We start from the raw sequence: 21072 nt of genomic DNA on the forward strand, positions 1-21072 counted from the left end.
ATCTAGTATCTAACCTCTACATTTCCAAAGGAGAAACTTTTCCAGATCTTCAGGCCAGAGGAAGCTTTGTGGGTAAATCCTTTAGCCATCTTTGAAAATGTATGCATCTTCTTTCCCACTTGCAAAGGAAGAGTTGTCCAGCTACATTAATCAGTACATATGAGATTGAGATAAAGAGCATCTAAAAAAGAAACAGAAGTTAGTTTATGCACTGTGCAGATTTTACCACACTTATTTCTGTAGATATACTTCCTATATTGTGCCAAAGGACATCTTACCAGCCAGATCTACCCATTTAACAAAACAGTATCCACACGCACAACAGCAGAGCAGCTGCCAGATACAGCAAAGAATGCTCCAGCAACTTTGATCCTTAGTAACTTTACAAGCTACTTTTGCAAAATGAAATGAAAGTATAAAGTAATGACATTTAACCTTTTTATGCCCTGTATCAGTGATGCCACTAGGAATTACAACTTCTCACTGCTCTTCAGATGCATGAGGAATTGGGTATCAGTGTATTCATTCCTACTACTTCCTTCTGTCTTCAAAGGGTGGCAAACTACTTCCCTTGAAACCAGTACTAATGACATTTGACAGTCTGAATGCAACTGGTGACAACTTTGTAAGAGCAAATTCTTAAAAGATACCTAATCACCAGACTTCACTTGAGATTCATATATGGAGATTATGACTTTGAATACACTTAGTCTGGTCACAAGCAGCAATTAAAATTTTGCCAGGTCAACTACAAAACACCCTTCTAAAATTACTTTCTGCAGCAGGGTGTTTTTCTGAAAGCTGCTTGTGCTGTTCCCCTGCTGTGTACAGCCCATACTGTAATCACATTGCCAGATGCAAACCCGGTCATCTACAGCACCGCGTGTAGTCTTCCATAAATAATATGGTTCCTTAACAGTTTAGTAGTAAAGTAGGAGTCCTCCAGAAATATGAGCTTTTCTTCATATTGGCAATACTGCATTCATGTACAGTTTTCTACAAAGGTTTTTCATTCTGTGGTATATGTGGAGTCCCTCGGTCCTGCCGATAAAAGGTGAAAGACACTGAAGGATTAGATCCTGAGAAGGCAATGGGAGTGAGATGCTATATGCAGTCATCTTCTTATCACCTCCAGTGTTCTGAGCCTTCTGATTTTTTTCCTCAAGTATGTATCTCCTGGTTTACAATATTAAATCATTTAATAAAATGGCAGAGGGGCTGTGAGTAGGAACTGATTACATATTTGTTACTTCAGTGTCTAGATAATGGTTTGGAGTGAAGCAGTCTCTTGCTGATAAGAACACTGGCACCTCAGAAAAAAACCAAATCTACTTCCAGTTACTTCTGTGGAAGGCAGAGATAGTCTTAAATTTCTGATATGTACTGTGCAGCCTGGGAGACGTGGTGCTTGCTAAATGAAAAGTATTAAACACTACAGTTTCAAAGCTGGCTTTTATTTGTTTCTATTTGCTCAATATTTCCAAGAGTAACACATGGAGAAAAATGAAGTGACTGATAACAGATGATTCTGAATTGCTGGCTTTGGTAGCATGAAGTAAAAATGCAAATGCATTACTGAATGAGCAGAGCAAACAGAAGGCTTGGTCACCCCCACCCCATCCTGAAATATAAACAAGAACTTCGTTCAGAAAATGGCATTACCTTTATTCAGCACAGACTAGTCATTAGCTTAAACATGAAGCACATTTTCAGCAAATCTAACTTACAGCAACTTCTCCCATGAGCCTGAGAATACATTAAAGGGTGCTAGTAAGAGTGATTATAAAGAACCTACTAGATCAAGGAGATCCCGCTGCAATACTTTAATTTTAATTTAAATTAAATTTAAATTATAATTTACACCACTCTGCTAACAAAAGGGGAAAAGAGCACTGTAAATGTAGCAGCAGACATATGTATCTTAATTTATTCTTTCCTGTTTTTAATTTGCGGTTAAACTTAATACACTTCTAAGTGCAAGTAGATTAAAGCTCCATCTAGTGCCAGGGTCTTGGAAGCTACTGAAACGCTTGCAGTCCAAAACCAGCAAACACAGTCACAAAACTTATCAAGAAGCAGCAAGCCTAGCATCTCAAAGCTGTCACACACAGCATTTCTTTTTCTGCTACAGCATATAGTTTCTAAAAAAACAAGACAGCAACAAAAAGATTTAGTTATTTAAATTAAAAACAAACCCTTTTTTTTGCTTACAAAGGTTATTTTGTTTTGTTTAGTCTTTAACAGTCATTTGACAGGGATGATTTTCCTTCACACTAGCGAATAACAGAAGTTAACACCAATGTCAGTGCACTTACAATGCCTCAAGCACAGGGCGTGATGTGCAATCTTAGGTTTTGCCACAAACTACTCTTAAAAAAATATTTGTTGGAACTACAAAAAAGTATGTAAACAAGAAGAAGAAACAGGTGTGTCCGACAGAAAGATGAAGGTGTATAATCTAGCATTAAAAAGTGCAATTTCCTCTGCTGCAGCCATTATTTGGATGGCTGTCCCCAGGTCCATGCCAACAGTAGGTTTTGAGAAACAAGTATACCTCTACCTAAATGCTGCCTCCAAGCTGTCCTATTTCAGTATAAGAGCCAAATATCCTTCCAATCAAAGAGTGTGCATTCCAATTCATCCACTAACTTGATACTAACTTGTATCTAGATCCTGGTTTTGAGAGGCTGATGCATGTTTAATACATGACTTGACTACCCGCCAGCAGTTTACGATTATCTTCTCCCTAGACACATACCAATGATAACAGAAGAAATTGGGTATCTATATACAACAAACAAAAAAGTCTGGCTGGTACTGATGTTCCCTTCCTCTGTTTTTCTGAATTTTTTTATGCAATGCCAACAGCAAAACTGCACCTGTTTCTGCTCTGTAACCAAAACCATGCTACGTGTCACAACTGCCTTATGAACGTTATTTTAGCCTAATAATGAGGACAAGGTTTGTATAGCAAAGGACAGTTATTCTGATTATTCAAAGCAGTAACTTAAAACTTTTATATATATATATATACACACTGAAGTAATGTATTTTCATTTAAGAAAAGCTGTCCTCATTCTGCATTTTATATGTGAGTCTCAATGAACACTGAAATAGGAGGAATCCTTTGTCTCATCTAGATAAATGTAATACACCCGAGTTGCTAATCTTTAAAAAGCCTTTTTCCAGTTTGGCGTTTATGTTCATCCAGAGTACAGACAAGCTGTATTAGATGCATTTTTCACATAACCTGAGCATGCACTAGGAAATACATACGTAGAAACATGTATGACCAAAAGCCAGGTATGAGCAACTGCAGACACTCTAAGCATGATTTGATGATGTGGTGCAAGCTGCATTGCTGGATGAAGATGCCAGGAAGACGGACAGGAGAGCAGAGTCACACAGCAGATGACTGGATTCTTCTTCCTCACAGTAACACCACCACAAGTCCACTCCCAGTTGCTGCAAAGAGTGATAACAAAAGTCCAGCACCTGCTTGAAACAGCATATGTGCCTGCCTCCTTTGGCACTTACTATATAGACAATGTTAAACAAGGGATGCTGGGGGCACAATTCATCAACAAGACCAGTAATACAATCAAAACCACAACTCCTGAAGCCTTGTACCAGGTCTCTGCAGATGCCAGCTTACCATGACACTGAAGAGATCTGTCTCAGCTCTGTAGTCCTCTTCTCCATCAAGCTTTCAGCACCTTTACTTTTCATAACAAATAGCTGTTTGGTCAAGATATGGTATTACTTGTTTCCTTCAGTGAGGTATTTAAAAAGAAGAGAAAATAGTCTGAATTAAACCACACCACTTTTAGGCTATTTTCCCCTTTACTCAATTCCACTTTTCCCCGTTCTTTCCATTTTCAGATTTCCTTTCATCCACACTCTTCAGAGCACACAGAGTGGCTGCTCTCCAGTTCAGCAGTATTAGACTTCCAGACTGAGTACATTTCTAAGCACACAATTCATGTATTTTAAAACTTTTCTTTGATCTTCTTTTATAACTATGTAGACAGATTTGAGCAGAATAAATTTCACATACTTTGTTTCTCAAAAATGTGATATTTGACTAGATGTAATTCAGAGAAAAACACTACAGCTGTGTCAGAAATAATTATCTGGGTGCTGCAACTTAGTATTTCAACTATCAAAATTTACACAAAAATATTCTAAATATTAAATACACATATACTGGCTCTTCTTTGGTGAGCTGACTGCAGGCAGGTTGACTGCTACTCATAGCTAAAATCAAGTACTTCACGGCAACAAAGAAATGTGGTACCAAATTTTTAAAAGAATTGCAAAAAAAAGAAAAGCATGCAGTAATTTCTGCTTCATTCAAAAAATAATGTATATTTGCAATTTTACAGAGCATTATAAGGTTAGAACTGTATAAATTTCCTTGGAAAATATGTTTTTTCTACTTCAGAATTATTATTAAATGCTTTTGCAGACAGTGAATATTTTGGGTAGAAATTATATATGACAGATAAATTTATGTATCTGTGATACAAAAATCCTTTGGACTTTTAACAAATAACAAGCATCAACAGCAAAATTATTTGTGATCAGAGAAAGAAGCAGCACCGAGATAAAAATATTTACACATACTGTCATTGAAAGAAAGCTTAATGAAGGAAATAACATACTGAACAAAGCTTCAAAGTTCCTGGCTAAACCACGTGGTAGACTGAATAAGCAGCAGAGAGCGGTGCAGAAACAATCACCTAAAGAAAGTATGAATAAGAAAAACATAAAGGCTTGTCAGCTCAATAACCAGAACACGACCATGCACATACATGGACTGGCAGGAAATGCTGCTGCTGACCCCATGGTGGTGTTCAGCAGGAGAGGTTTCTGCTGTGACTGCAGTGTACCTGCAACGCAATGCGACTTAAGGAAAGGTTTTGGGCTTTCTCCTTAAGGTATGCCAGCACAATGCAGAAATGCAGGTCAGATATTAAGATGTAAAATTATATACCAGTCAACTTTGGCAGAGAAAAAACAAACCAAAGTTATAGATGAAAACTGGGAAAAGTTTAATGTTCATTTCCACCTAATATCATTTCTCAGTGCAGTCAGTGAAGTTTGCACAGAGATCAGAGGTGCAGACTTCATGCAGTTAGGTTATTAGCTGCTCCTGCTTAACCACGCCGCATAAACATCTGTTAAAAATTACTCTGTTGAGAACCCATGCTTGCTCTGCTCTCTTTTCCACCTTTCTGCTTCCTCTCCCTATCTTTCTAACTCTAACTTTGGGCTCCTCCAGCTGCCTTAAAGCATTTCTTAGCATTAGTGTTCACTTTTTAGATTAACTTTCATACAACCTTTCACCCACTGAAATAATCAGTTAACAAAGGCATCTAATGAGTCATCACTGAGCTTGGATAAAATGAAGTAAACAAAAGAGCTTGGCTTGAAGATGCTACCACCTTCCCTCCACTGTATCCAGCTATCTACAAACTTAATGAATTTCACAGTACCCTTGTTTCATAATTGAAAAATTAACAAAGGACTACCTATTTGGGTTCTGTTTGCTTTATTTAAAGCAAAACAAAATATTGCAGGATCCAAGTACCCTGAAAAGCCTGCCTGATAAATCTAAATACAAAGAAAGCTGGGTCATAAAGACCTAATTCTGCACAACTCACTCATGCAGGGACTCTCACCAAAGACACCAATATGAACTGAAGACTATCTGTCAAAGTAAGAATCTACATATAATGAACTTTAATTTCTAGGATTAAGGTTTATTTTTTATTGGCCACATGCAAGATGAAGAACTTACCTTAAAAACCTCAAAAAAGAAAAGCTTCCTGATTTCAGACATTTTTTTTTTAATGCTCTGACCAGTCTATAAGTCAGATCCACAAAGAACTGTCCTTCCTCAGATTTAAAGCATTTCTGGAAGCCACCAAAATAGAAGCAATCTCATATCTAACACTTCAACACCACTAACCTTGCATCTGATTTTAAGTTAGATTTTAGGTCTTATAGAGTCATAGACTCATAGAATAGTTAGGGCTGGAAAGGACCTTAAGATCATGAAGTTCCAACCCCCCTGCCATGGGCAGGGATGCCTCATACTAGAATATGTATTTCTAGTGTTTGAATTTGATGATTAAATAAAGGATAAGGGAAACTCTTCTTAACTGCTTATCTAACTAACCCTTGGAAAGACAAAGGTTTTGTTGCGATACCTATACTGGTAAAACCATACCAGGCAAAGCTCCTCTGTGGAGACAAAACCCTCATCCACACATGGAGTTAAACCACTTTTCCAAACAATGTAAGATACACCAGAAAACCACCTTTTTTTTTCAGAACATTCTGGGTGGCTTCAAGTGCTGCTGGCACAGGGCTCTGTAGCACAACCACATCTATGCTAGCACTGACAGGACCTTTTTTATGCACAGATCTAGCTATGTAATAAAAATTTGCATTGTGGTTTTAATCTATTGATTCTTGCATTTTGTATCACTATTTTCAAATCCTAGCTTCAAGCTTTCTACTCATTAGTATGTCATTTTTACAATTTATTTCTAACTAACAGGCAGCCTTTGGTGGCTTCCTTGTTTTTCAGCCAAGTCACTTAAGTAGCCGTGGAAGGACTCTGCACAGCCAGGTTTCAAGTCATCCCCATGAGGCTAAGAGACAGACTGCTCCTTGCTTCTTGCCTTTTAATCAGCAGAAGTGAATGTGCTAACTCGTAACACTTCTAAATGGGTTTTACCCTCTGCACTTCCAAAAGCACTTGTGGTAAATAGAAAGACTGCCACAGGAAATCTAGTATGCTCTGAAGAGGAAGTTACCAGAGCAGCACAACAAACTGGCATGAACTGTGGTAACGATCGATGCCTCAGGTGAGCTCTGGCTCTGTAAAGGTTAATTTTCAAAAGTCAAGATGTGTTCTGTTGATGGTCATTTGCCCTTTCTATCTACACATAAATGCTGCTTAAATTTATCTCCAAATGCTCCAGTACTTACAAAGCCTGACAGAAAAATGTGAGTTATTTTACTAACAAAATACACATCCTCCTTCAAGTTTTTTGTCAATTTCAATTTTCACGTTGCTAATATAAAAGCAGTCAAGTTTCTCAAAAAGCTACAAATAGTACACTCTGGCTAAGCACAGGCATTCTTTCAAATAATTATTTCTCTTAGATGTGATCCAACACAAATTTCAGACAAAGTTCTGAACCAAAGCAAAATGACTAATAACTGTTACAAGCTGCATTAAAAAAACAAACTGTGGCTGTAGTGTGCAAAAAACTTCCACAAAGAACTACTGGGCAGAATGTTGAAAGAGACTAAAATACAAGAGATCATGGGTTAGCAACTATTTATGATACATGTATGGCTTATGTTCAGACAGCACCATTTCCTATGTCAGCCCAGGTATCAATGTTAAATGAGCCACTCCATCTATCAATTTTAACAACTATATTTTTGTTTATACATAAATCCTTCATTTAACAAATGTCTCAGATTTCAGTTAAGACTTGTAACAAATAATAAAACTGGAATGTCTCTCTTACAATCTTTGTCATACAGAGCACATCCTCATCTTCTTAAATTGAACAGTTTCAAAGGTGCTCTTGCAGTAGTGTCTATACAAATAGCATTATAATAATTGTATAGCCTAGAACACATCCAAATGAGGCACCTAATAGTGAAAATAAAGGAGTATGAGTTTTAGACATAGCACTGGTGGCTGCTGAATCTGTAAATTATACTGGTATGCTACCTGGTAATTTCATAACATTAAATAATGGTAATCCAATTTAGAGTTCACTCTCTAAATATATTACTAGAGTTATTTCACAAGTAACATGATTAAAAGCCCAGACACCAAGCAAGTGGCAAATCCTCTACTCTCATCATTTCTGTTCAGGAGGTCCCAGACTTCCATGCAGTTATTTCCAATTTAAATCATTAAAAGCAGACACCTGTATTCCCTGTGTCACGAACGCAATCTGCTCATCAAAATAGCATTCACACTACTTGATCACCTGGTTTATGCAGCTTAATTAAAAAACAGTGATATTCCCCACAAAGCAGTGGTAGCATTACAGGACTCACTCTGCATTCTTTGACATCCATATGAAACATTTAGTTCTTCAAAGGAGCACTGAACCCACCACACACTAAACTGGCAAGGCTCTGGAGTCCCGGAGACAGCCAAGCAGCGCCTCTTGCAGCAGCTCCGCAGCTCCTAGAGCAGCGGTGCTTCCTCCCAGACATCTCCTAGCTGGCAGTGACCGCTGGGCCTCTACCTCCCATGAAAGTGAACATTACATTGTAGGGCCTCAAAATGCACACATGGTCCTCAGGCATAAGGGATGGACAAATGGGCAGAAGGGTGCATGTGGGAAGGTGAGATACCTCAAGGCAAGAGGTGGCATAGCCTTTGGTAAAAGCCCTGGAAACCCACAGGTTCTTGCGTCAGATTCCTCCACGTGTGTACCAAGCAGCCCGCTGTCCATGTGAAGCTGACCTCTTGTTAATTAAGGACAATGACACTGGCACACAGGCAACTCCAAAATTCACCAGGCCTGCCTCTGGGTTCAGCATGATCAGACGTCTGCCCTGTATTTAGTAAATCCACTTATTAAAGTGAAGCAATTTGGAATCCTTACTGCAGCTTGCAAAACCAACAAAAAATGCAAACCCCACATTTTGGACGAACTCTAAAAATAATGGACCCATCAGCCTCCTGTTCATTTAAGATGGATGCATTCCATTCTGTGCAAGTACTAGTGTTAAACTAGGACTTCCTACTGTCAAGCATTATAAAAAGAGAAATGGCCTTCAGTGGCAGCTTCAGACAGAAGAGAACTTTTTCTCCTTTCCATGGCAAAAATCGGAGGACAATGAAGTCAACCCAAACTTCACAAAAAGCTTTGGCTAGTTAAAGAGCTGAAAGCAAATTTAAAGCCTGTAACTCACTGGGAGATACAACAAGAATCATAGAATGGTTAGGGTTGGAAAGGACCTTAAAATCATCTAGTTCCAAGGCCCCTGCCGTGGGCAGGAACACCTCACACTACACCAAGTCACCCAAGAAAGACACAAGGATGTTTTTGGTATACATGGATGGCTGGAAAAGAATAAAGCAAAGTTCTGGTGCTGTCCAAATTCAGAGTGGGAAAGGCACTGTTAAAATTAAAATAGAGAAGATACTTACAGAATTAAGTTAAAAGATGCAAATAAGGGCTTTTTAAAGTATCTAGTAATGTAAGCAATCTCTAATACTATCTAAATAACACTCAATTCCATGACAACCAAAACAGGTTTTAAAACTACACTCTGAAGCATGCTGTAGGGATATTCATTAGAAATATGTAGCAAATATTCTTCCTGGTGAGTATAACCTCAGAAAAGACAGATTCAATTATTGTATGCCATGCCTTGGCATATTCAGGTATAAGATCTAACTTCTTGAATTAAAGCTTCAAAGTTAATTGCATGGACCACCACTTCACATCCCAAGCTGTCCCCATTTCCCAGAGAATCACAACAGATACTATGTAAGGCAAAACCACCCTGCTCAAAAGGAAGGTGACCCACTCTACCACCCCCCAACTTCAATGTTAAGGATAGAGCCAAGCCCTAAAACACACCCTTAATGTTGCAGGTGAACATTTCTGCAACTTGCAGCAGGCCAGTCTTCCAAGCAGTGATCCTGCCCAGAGCCCAATACCAATGTAGCAAAAAACTGGGATCAGACCTGGACATCTTACAAAGGAATGTGGAAACTAAATTATCTCAACCTGGTGGTACCTGGAAGAATAAAACCTGAAACAGCCACTTACAAAACCACACAAAAATAAAATGTAACAGATGTTAGCCTGTGAGATGAGGAGCCCACCGGCTCCATACAAGACCAGCAATTTGATACAGAAATCCTCTCGCTACATTGACAGGACTTTGGTTCAGCTCGCAGGGGCAAGGAGGGCAGCAGGGTATGGCCAACTACCAACAGAGGAGTAACAGAGCTTTACCTAGGCAACGACTATGCTTTCAGAGATGGGAACATCGCCATTCCTTGGACATTAGAGCACCGTTCGCACTTCCCCAGCCTCAGAGCAAACGGGGAAGACGGCACACAGCACCGCCGGCACCGCACGGGTGCTCGGCCCCAGCCTCGACCGTGCAGAGGCACCGGTGCCAGGCGGCAGGGCCGACTGCCACATCGGGGCTCAGGGCGGCGGGCCGGTCACCCAGAGGTGCTGCGTCGAGTGCGCGCGGGACCCCAGCCCCCCCCAGGGGTCCGGAAGAGCACGGGGAGCGCACCCCTCCCGCCGGGCCGGAGCACCCCGGGCCCGCCACACCTACCTGCCCGGCGCGACCGGGACCGGACCCACCGCCGTCCGGCACCCTCGCCCCAGCCCCGCGCTCCTCCACCCGTCGGACGGCGCCGCAACCCCGCCGTTCCCGCCTCGGCCGCGCGGAGCCGGGCGGTGCGGGGGGCGGTGCTGGGACGCGCTCCTCCTCCCCTCCGCCCCTCGGCGCCGGCAGCGCGGAGGGCTGGGCCGCGCCGCGCCGCCCGCTGCAGCGCTAGGGTCTGCTCCGCTGTGAGAAGGGAGAGGAGAGGGACGGGACAGCCTCGCCCAGCCCCGCCGCCTGCCGCCTGGCCCGCACCTCGCCGCCCGCCCCGCTCGCCCCCACCGCCGCCCGCGCGAAGATGGCCGGCTGGCAGAGCTACGTGGACAACCTGATGTGCGATGGCTGCTGCCAGGAGGCCGCCATTGTGGGCTACTGCGACGCCAAGTACGTCTGGGCAGCCACGGCCGGCGGCATCTTTCAGAGCATCACGGTAAGGGCGGCGGCGGGGAGGCAGGGCAGGGCGCGGGGAAGGGCGAGCCCGGCCCCGTGGGAGCGAGCGCGGCCGTTAGCGGCGGGACGAGGCGGCGGCGCACGAGGGACGGGGGGCACCTTGCGGGGCGGTGGGGGAAGGCGGCGGCGGGCCCGGCGCTGGGGGAGCGAGCCCGCGTTGCCTTTTTGTCTGTGGCTGCTGCCGGCGGCGGCGCCGCGGACGCGGGGGCCCTTCTCGGCGGCGGGGGCGGGGGCCGCGGCTCGATGCGGCGGGGCCGCGGGAGGCGGCGGGAGAGGCCGCGCGGGGTGTGCGTGGTGGGGCTTGCGTAGGGCCGCCCGGGCCCGGCGCTGCAGCGAGGCTTACGTGCGCGGCGTAGGAGGCGTTCGTGAATGCCCACCTCGCCGCTGGCTCCATGTTTTTCATCGCCAAGATGGCGCACTGCCATTGATTCCTCCCTCCCCATCCCCCCCACCCCTGCCCGTCTTTCGCTTCTGCTCCCGCAGCCGTTCCGCTCCGCTCCCATCGGCACCGCTCCCGCCGTCCGCCCGGCCGGGCGGGACCCGTGCTGGCGTTACGTAAGGGCCATGCGGGGCGGCCGGCGTGTTGCAGCGCGGCCTGCCCGGGACGACCCGCCAGCAGAGCCGCGCCCCGCCTCAGGCGTGGAGGGACCCGGTCCCGGAGCTGGAGCAGAGCGGGGTCGGTTAGGGGCCGTGGCGGCGGCCGCGCAGTGCTGGGCCGTGATTGGGGCGGCTGGGCCCGTCGTGACGCTGCACTTTGAGGCCGCCGCTCTGCAGGAGGGCCCGGCCCTCGCCGTCTTCCCCCTGCCTCACCGGGCCGCGCCGCCGCCCGACCCCCGCGGCCGCGCTGTCTGCCCGGGGTGGGTGCTCTCCACTCTCACGTAGGGATGGACGGCGGCCACAGAGCCGGGCGGTACCGCGTAGGGGCACCGCGTATAGCAGCTGCCCCGAGTATGCGGAGGCGCCTCAGCAGCGTGGCTAGGGCTGAGCTCTTGCTCCGCCGGTGCAGGAGGGTGGCATTTGAGCCGATCTTTCAGGGATAAGTGCCAGTAGGCGTTTGGGTTCCACAGGGTCAGTGCGTTCCATCGCCAAGACACGGATCCTATGCTTAGCTAGTTTCAACCCTGAAGCACCTCCCGTAATGAGAGCTTGGATCCGAGAGTCGCTGCAGATTTGGGCTGAGGTATTCCAGGGCAGCGGATCCACTGCTTGCGGTGGTAAAAGACCAGTGAAGTGCAAACTGTGACTAACAAAGCACTGTGTTCTGGAAGACGTCGTGGTGGGAGCATGGGGAAATATACTGTCTCATCATCTCAACACAGGACAGGATGTTTTCTGAATAGAAATTAAACAATAAAATACTGCCCTGCTAACTCTGGACTTTTTTCTTTGACAGCCAGTAGAAATAGATATGATTGTAGGAAAAGACCGAGAGGGTTTTTTCACCAACGGTCTGACCCTTGGTGCAAAGAAGTGCTCTGTGATCAGAGATAGCCTGTATGTTGATGGTGACTGCACAATGGACATCAGGACAAAGAGTCAAGGTGGTGAGCCAACGTACAATGTTGCTGTAGGCAGAGCTGGCCGAGGTAAGCATGATGTTCTTTACTCTCAGCTTTCTAATTTAAGAATATGACCCTAAGCATAGACTTGAGCTATTAAGAAAACCAGGCTCCTGTATTTAATAGTTAATTTCGGAAGTGACGCAAGGGGGGTGGTTGGCTGAGTCTTTGGCTGATTATCACGCTTGTCCCTGTTCCCACGTGGGCATTAGGCTAGGAAGCGGTTAACCATATCCCTGGCAAGCAGGGAAAAGCAAGCTACAGCTTGAAGTAAGCTACCAAGTGTAAGGTAGCTTGGTATCTAAAGCTTACGGTAGGGATCTAGTAATGATCAGTAGTGAAACTGACTCGTACGTTGTAAACTTCTGAACAGAAGGTTTATTCTGCAAAGATGTGAGTTCTTGTGTGAATTTCTCCTGCTCACCTCTTAACAAGTTCTACACTAACTCTTCTTGCATTCCTGTTGAGCTCTCTGAAGTCTGTGAGCTAAAAGCCCATCCAGTTTGGTATCATTGAGAAACTTGCTTTATGCTAGTACACCAACTCCTTGTGCTCCTCACTTAACTTCTAGTGAAACCTATCATGGGGAAGGCACTAGATTTGGATGTAAAAACATGCCTTGAAATACTGGCTATAAGCCTTTGTGTTCAAAATACCTGGCCTAGCATTTTTTGCCTTGCTGTGAAGCAAATTGCTGAGCAGCAGACTGTTTCTTGTAAGTATAAAAACAAAACTAGAGGAAAAATTCTGTAGGCTAAAGCTGTTGGCAAAAATACCAGAAGAAAGTTACAGCACTGAAGTGAAATAAGCAGAGTTATGGTTCTGCTGTTGGTTGTGAAATGCCAAAGAACTGTTTGTCTTAAGCTTTCTGTGAGGGAATTGCTATGGAGATGTACAGTCACTTGTAGGTAGGCTGACTGCAGTATTTCCAGTTACAGTATTCCTAGCTTGGGAAACAACTGCTGTGCTTGTGGAAGCAGAGGGCTTATTGTGTCTGTGTACTTGCTGGTGACATCTGCTGGCAACTCGCAAGTGGTGTTTACTGGCTGAGAAGTCTTTGGATGTTCTTGTCCACTAGACAACTGGGACGCTTCGCCAAAATTGTGGGAATAGAGAGAGGGTCAACACCAAGATCTTCACTGTGTTTTGTCTTACACAAAAAGCATGTTTTCTAGTTGCATGGTTATGTGAAAAGTCATAGCTCTCTGACCCCTTGGCTTTTTTGCTAGTATTGAGGCAGTTACTGTTTTTCACACCAGTAGTGACCACTACAGAAAAGAATGTAAAAATATTCCCGCTTCTGCTCTTCAGTTGCACTTCTGGGGAAAAACCTTTTTTTTTTTTTTTTTTTTTTTTTTTTTTTCATTTAAAGATGCAGCAAGGGTTTCCTTGCTGGGTGATGGCGGATGGTGCTGATGATGGAGAGGCACTTGTGATGCTTTTTTGAGATAACTGATTGCATTTTTCTTAGCAATGAACTCTTATGACTTACATAGTCACATAATATTCCTGAGGATACCTCATGCCTTCCCCCAGCCCTGTCTATATTTTTACAAAACTCCTGTTAAACTAGCTTTATAGCCAAATACTAAATCTTGAATTTGAGTGTGTTTATTGCACTGCCTAAAACTTGCATTATTTAATTGTCTAACACACTCTTTTTAAAACTTTTTTCTTTTCTCTTTCAGTCTTGGTCTTTGTAATGGGCAAAGAAGGGGTCCATGGAGGCGGATTGAATAAGAAGGCATACTCAATGGCAAAATACTTGAGAGACTCTGGGTTCTAGTTGCTAGGCAGACTGTTAAGTATTAGGGGAAGATTGCTATTAAACTTTCCTGGCGGTGAGCTTTAAACCTTACATTCTGGAAACTTTATTAGCAATGCAGGGTGATGGGGTATGAACCTGTGTCTCCTTTGTATCCCTTTGTTGGTGGGGAAAGGTGTTATTTTTTCTTTTTTTTTTTTTCCCTTTAATTCTGTTAATTTCTGTTTTGTTTCCTTGTGTACTCCAGCATTGGTTATAGTCATGGGAAAGGAAGGTGTCCATGGAGGGACACTCAACAAGAAAGCATATGAACTGGCTTTATACCTGAGGAGGTCTGACGTCTAAGCAGCCTCTCCCCATCCACCTAGCAACTCTCTTCATCACCACCCAGTTGTGTTCAGTGCTACCAGACTGTAGATGGTAGTTTGTGTTTTTTATTTACCCATTTCCTAATGTCATAATTCCAGTTACCCTTTGTTCATTTATATGTTAACCACTGTATGTAACCAAGTCCCATATCTGGCACCATTACTGCACCACAAAGATGATATGCATGATACCTTGAAAAACTTTTGGGAGGGGAATATGCCAAGTGTAGGCTTTGCTTTGTCTTAGCAGTTAGTGTGATATTGACGACTAAAACAACTTAAATACTAAACAAGGTGCCGATTGTACAATCTAATTTGATCAATGCCTCTTCAGCACTTTGAGCAATTACACAGCTCACTAGTCTTCCTTTCATAGAGCATGGTTGGGAGGAAAAAAGTGCATGCATATCTTTACGTCTGTCTCTCTTTTTTTTTTTTATTCCACATTTGTTTGCTCACACCCGTTTTTATAGTGCCTGGTTTGTTTAACCAAGTTGCAACTCAGAAGCTATTAACGTTCTATTAGTTTTGTTGTTGCACTTCACTGTAGGCTTAAGTCTTTTTATTTTCTTGTCATGATGTCTGAAGCTTGTACTGCTTAACAAGTGCAATCACAAAACTGTGGAAGAAAGGGTACAGACGCACTTCCTCCCATGACCTTAAAGCCACATCCCGAACGGATCCCCCCAGACATTCCATCATTGCAATAGCTCAGGCACTTTTTTTTTTTTTTTTTTTTGCCAGCTCCTGTTCTGTAGTTGAATTGTAAAAGGCTGCCATTATGGACATTAGATAGCCCAATATAACCATCTGGAGTGTGTCTGGTTTCAGTTTTTCATAGGACCAACTTTAGTTTGCAGCTTGGGGGTCATGGGGTGGGGTTTTGGTGGTTTTGTTTGGTGGTGGTTTTTTTTTTTTGTGGGTTTTTTTTTTTTTTTTTGGTGGTTTTTTTTTTTTTTTTTTTGCTTTTGTTTTTTAATATGGAACTACAATGTCATTGTGGAAAACTGCCACCTTCAGCTATACCGGGCGCTCTGACTGACTCTGGTCTTTCTGCCAGATCACTCACTGGTAAAGAGTTTTGCCGCTCTGAAGCCACTGTTTGGATGAAGGTTGGTAGTTTGAAAGCTAAACTGTCAAAATGATGCCATTTCAAATTTTAAATCTTCATTTGGCCTGTCACACCCTTGCTGCAAAATGATGGAGTGAACTGCCTTGTGCACTAGTCATCTGAAATGTCTGTAACCAAACTCTCAGTTCAGACACGGTACTAACTTGTATGTCCATTTAAAGAGAACTGCAGAACTCTCTATACAAAAGAATAAATGGGAGATGGTATTGGTTGGAATAACTGACTTGGCTGTCTTGTGATGAATTTTTTTAATATGTATTCTGTGCCATACTATTGTTAAAAAAAAAAAATGAACTGTTGCTATTGTGAGATGGATTTTAACTGACTACGAGGGTTTCTTTCGAATGGCACTACTGTAGGGACATTCTAGTCTTTGCTTCTATTGTTGGGCCTTGTGGGTAATGTACAGATTTAAACAAATTCTTGTTGCTGATTTGTCCATTTCTTTCCCTGCACTTTGTTACATCTGGGATACAGTCTAACTCATCTGATTTAATATGCATTTCAAAAAATGCCATAACTATTAAAAACACCTTGTTTACAGACAGATGAAATAAATTTATTCCAACCAAACAAAATCTGACTGTTGGTAATTTTTTCCCTCCTAACATAAATCCGCTGAGGCCCTTCTTCACTGCATGGCTGACTACACTAATACTAGATGTAGGTGCAGTTCTGAGTTCTGTAAGACAGCAGTAGTATGATAATACCTCTTTAGTCAAAGGCCAGGCCCTCTTTGGGGTAAATCATCTTAAGTGAGATGATACCTTGTCACGGAACTCCACATTTATGTGATTAGGGTTAGAGAGTTCCCCTGCCACATGGGTATCTAATGTACAACCCCTGGAACGAAAGCTAGAGATCTTTGCCATGTTATCTATTCATTAGGATATGTGGCAGGGTCAGCTCTCCACAGGGTTAAGAACATGCTCCCCTCAGAAAGGACGGAGTTAAGGTCTCTTACCCCAAAGCAATTCTGCCTGGCTTTTGGCACTTCTGCTACCCAAGGCGAGCCCTGTGAACTAACACAGCACTGGTGAGATGCAGTAGTGGACAATGGGAGCTTAGGGGCTGGGAAAGAAGGAAAAGCCCAAACCACAAGAGGTTAGCTAAGACTGCTTCCCTGGGTGCTGGAGATGACCATTAAAATGCCTTTGTTCTCCCCTACGTCTTCATCTTCAGTGTGAATGCTGTATCTGCTCCTTTGCTTGCCAGTAGATCCCAACCTAACCTAAAACCTTTGTATACAAAAGGTCTTGCCTTCTCAAAGTACACCAGTTGTTTAGTGTCCAAACTTGCCTTCCGGCTGCTAGTGTTAAAGTTAGAACAGACTAGAAAAAGCCCATAGTGCTAAGTAAGTTTACATTTAGTAGTAACTAGTACAGAGATTGCAGATCTTTCATTTCTCCCTTAAATGTGTGTGAATCCTTGTTTTGCTCTGTATCTAAACTGTCTAAACCCAATTTAACCCAACTCACATCCTGACTGCAGAACTTTTTTGGGGGGAGGATCACTCCGCAAAGCTTTTTTTGTAGTAAGGCCACAGGCTGGAATTAACTGTAATGCCACCTCAGAGGCAGGAATAGCCACCAGCAGCGCACACCACATTCCTTAGTTATCTTAACACTGTTCCCTTCTGATCAATCCCCCTCTCCTGAACAGGTGTTTGTATGTCACCTGTATACTTTTTCTTGGTAGTAATTAGGTGCTGCTCAAATTCCTTTTTCAAAGGTGTTTGTTATTGAATTTCCACAGCAGAATGTTGTCTGTGTACCCAGTTTGCTAGGGTCCATGTGAAGTATATTCCTTGAATAACTTTGATACATTTCACATTTCTGTATCAACAGATGATTTAAATACTGAGGGTTATTTTCCTATGCTGAAGGTCTGAATACTGAATTGTGATCTAGGTCATAAATTTGCATTAGTATTTTCCTTGAAGAAGTTATGAGAAGAAATACAGTGAAATGCTTTGGTTCAGACAGTCCAAAGTTCCATGTAACTGGTTTTTCTGCTGAACCCAAGCCCCTTGCAGTCCTGCACACCTATAATCCTCCTTTTGCAATGGATCCTCCTTTAGCAGGATCGCACCGCTTAGCTTTGGGGTGCCTGAACAGTAGGAACCCATTTTAAGAAGCATCTTTCAGCTTCGTAAGTTTTCAGAAATGTTTTCACACTGGGACTTAACTAGGCATACATACACTGAAAGTGGAATTTTACAAAGTGAAAATACAATAATACACTGTTTGTCATCAACCCCATGGATTGCTGGTGGCAGTGATTTGAAGATGAGTCATTCTTCCGTTATTATACCTTTTCCATGTCTCATTCTGCAAAATAAACTTTCTCTGCTCTTACCCAGTCCCAGAGAATTGATTTTCTTTGCCAAGCTGAAGTAAGGTGGGTGTTGCTGCTTGGTGTGTTAGGTCAGAAATAACAAATGGAAACTCCTCACCTGTATTCGCCACAGTCCAGGGTTCAGTGTTTTCTGACTTCTGGAACACAGGCTCACAGACTGTAGCTCTACAGGTATCAGCAGGTGGGCAGGAAAATTAACAGCACCCTGGTCTTCCTTCCCTCTCCCACACAAATTACACGTACAGACCCAGACTCAAACTTCCGACTAAAAGTGAACAACAGTGAAGGTTTTCTGTTTAACTTGGTCCTCCCGCACACAGTAATAAGTCCAGCACTTTGTGCCATGATACACAGTGAAGTGTAGGCTGCTTGCTTACCAGGGAAGCTTAATAGTTGCATGTTCTGGATCTTTAAAAATACTTTAACCTTAGTAATAAATATAATGAAATGAATGTAAGTAATGTAAAAGTTCAGTAAATTCCTTTTGATATTTAAAGTGGAAAACATGTTTATTAACATTCTTTCAAGCTTTCCTTATTCAAGGCCATGTAAAAAAATCTCTGCATTTTGAGTATATGTGTGTTTTTACTTTCTACATAGTTACAGAAGTATTATATAACATTTACTTTTTCATGATACACTGGTAAGTACTGAGTTCTGTTAAACAGTTATAAGCACTTGTTTTCAAATCAGGTATTCGAAAAGGATTTTTTTTATATATATACATAGTTTAGCAGACTAATGCAGCATAAAACGCTCTTTAGTAAGAGGTATATGAGTTGAGGATCAATAGAATACTTACCTAAATTATTTTTTGATGTGGAACAAAACCTCTGTTTTGGCCAGCCCCTTTTCTTCTCCCTCCCCGCCCCCCCAACTCCCACATCATCACTGGAAACCAGACTACATCACAGTAGCAGGTAGGGATAGCGAATCTATTTATGGTGGATCTTATCTTGTGAATTACTCAAAACTAAACATATATTCTAAGTTTCCTTATGCTAGGAATTGCTCAATGGAACTGCTTAAACTCAGCTACTTTGGGAAACTCCACAGTTTGGAATCTGCTTTAAGATAAAAGTGGAATTTCTTCTGCTTTGTTTTGATATTACCACCATATAGAATATCAATCTGTTCTACATTTTTCTTTCAGAAGTGGTGACAGTTTTTAGGAAAACTCTATGCAAACATGCAAATACGTTGTTCTGTTGGGCTTAAGGGGTAACACGTACCATAGATGTAATAAATATTGCTATCAGTATGACCCAGTTGTAGCTACAAAATGGAAAAAAAATTACTTCCAGATAAACCCCATTTCAACAAGATACATTTAGAGTCTGTGATATTTCTATTGATATAAACTATTAACATTATTTATTAGCATTGTGAAGTCCAGTTAAACTGTTCATTTTGAGAAGACAGAATGCGTGACTGAATACCTGTGTCAGAAATCTCTAATGATTTAACCACAGTACTACTACATGAACTGCTGCTCCTATTGAAGAAACCAAATGGATTAGAGATTAAAAGATATTCCCTATGTAAAGGTTTGTGAAGTATAGCCTTCAGAATGCTTTTGTTCATACACTATTCATCATTAGTAGTCTTAGACAGTATTTGCCACTCTGTACTCCCTTTCATCATTGGGCTGCAGTTGGACCACTACGCTTTCTTCGTTTGTTCCATTTTCTGCATCACTGCTATCAATATTGTCATTGTCATCTTCCTCATATTCTGAGGACTCAGTCATGTTCTGATGGGAGTGAGATTCTGACAGAGCCCCAAATGACTGAGTACTAACTGAGGCTAATGGTCTAAGCAAGGGAGTGTTTTCAGACACTTCATTCTCTTCTTGACTACTGTCTGTTTCAGAGTCAGAGTCCCCCTGAGAAGGGACCACTTTCTGCTTACATACAGGACACGTTTTTTTTGTTTTTGTCAGCCACGGGTCCACACACTTGCAGTGATACGCTGTTAGAAAACAAAACACAAGTCCATCATTAACCAAGTGAAAAGAAGGAAACCTGCTGAATTGTATTTATGCTTAGTAACACAAGAGAATTTTAGAATTTAACTCAGAGAATTTTAGTCGCAAGTTTGTTGGCATGTAAACTGCCTATCCTTCTGTACGAAACACCTAACAGATGATGATCTTGGCCAAGCAGATATATGCAATGAATACTTATTTCCTCTACTGAACAAATCCGAGAGCAATTTTGCAATGGGCCATGTTTGACAACATAAGCTTTAAAAGCTTCTTGAGGATCTATTCCCATCCGTACCTATCTTGCCGCAAACATGCCCACCATCATTCTCCTCATAGTGCCTTTAATTTCCACTGAGATGTATTGAAGCACCTTGTTATTAAATAAAATTATCATGTGATTTAGCCAATAATAAATCAGTTCTACAGCTGGCACTGTGACTAGACTGGCCTGATTTAAGAAAAAACCAAAAAAAACCTGAAAGTGTCTGTCTTACGCTATTAAAAACTAAGCTCTGCTTTATTAACAGAGACTTGTAGCTGGCAAAGAGCATATTGTGTTTAGTACATATTAAAACCCGCGAGTAGCATGCTCTCCATGAAAACTGACCGTAGTGGGTTTTTTTTTGTCAATCTTTGATATTGGTGATTGGGTTTCGTTAACTTTGCAGTCCCTAGCTGGGACAGATGCTATGGATCTGTTCTTTCTCTTCCAAGCACTCTTTGTCAGCCTGTTTTGAAATTTTTATGACTGGGACCTACAAAGCTCTCAGTCTGTCACCTGCTGTGTTGACTGCGGATGTAAGGCCGTAACATCAGTTGCCTCTTTTTTTACATCTCTTAGTGATTGTGGTATTTGCTGCTGCAGTGCTTGATCAGAGCAGGAATCTAATGAGGAAAATTCTGGGTAAAACTGCATCCAGCCAAAATGGCTGTAATGGACTCAGGCAGAGAGGGGTCTCAAGCTAGGAAGGATGAATCTATTGTGATAGAGTGGACACAGGTTTTATAAATAAATAAAAATTAGAGCTGCTCTTGGGCCCAGACCTCTT

General features: G+C 42.5%; 2 protein-coding genes across 5 annotated transcripts in view; one reads left to right on the forward strand and one right to left on the reverse strand.

Moving 5' to 3' along the window:
• Window positions 1-10447: 10447 nt before the first annotated feature.
• Window positions 10448-15554, forward strand: PFN2 (profilin 2). Its single transcript, XM_080622779.1, has 3 exons — window positions 10448-10834; window positions 12248-12440; window positions 14102-15554. Exons 1-3 carry the CDS (start codon window positions 10703-10705, stop codon window positions 14197-14199), a joined length of 423 nt encoding a protein of 140 aa, XP_080478905.1. The 5' UTR covers window positions 10448-10702; the 3' UTR covers window positions 14200-15554.
• A 140-nt stretch (window positions 15555-15694) lies between these two features.
• The window catches only part of RNF13 (ring finger protein 13), a 41745-nt gene continuing 36367 nt past the window's right edge, over window positions 15695-21072 (reverse strand). For all 4 annotated transcript variants that reach the window (XM_080622774.1, XM_080622773.1, XM_080622775.1 and 1 more), the window contains exon 10: window positions 15695-20007. In XM_080622774.1, the coding sequence (XP_080478900.1) occupies window positions 19643-20007 (365 nt within the window). In that variant the 3' untranslated portion in view covers window positions 15695-19642. The remainder of the gene's footprint in view (window positions 20008-21072) is intronic.

Source organism: Psittacula echo (genome assembly GCF_963264785.1).
Source record: "Psittacula echo genome assembly, chromosome: 7".
NCBI classification, from domain to species: Eukaryota; Metazoa; Chordata; class Aves; order Psittaciformes; family Psittacidae; genus Psittacula; species Psittacula echo.

Bases quoted from the DNA above. Each gene is read 5' to 3' on its own strand.
- PFN2 (XM_080622779.1), top strand. From the start codon at position 10,703: ATGGCCGGCTGGCAGAGCTACGTGGACAACCTGATGTGCGATGGCTGC. The intron at 10,835-12,247 runs GTAAGGGCGGCG...TTTCTTTGACAG, and splicing joins GCATCTTTCAGAGCATCACG to CCAGTAGAAATAGATATGAT. The intron at 12,441-14,101 runs GTAAGCATGATG...TTTCTCTTTCAG, and splicing joins TGTAGGCAGAGCTGGCCGAG to TCTTGGTCTTTGTAATGGGC.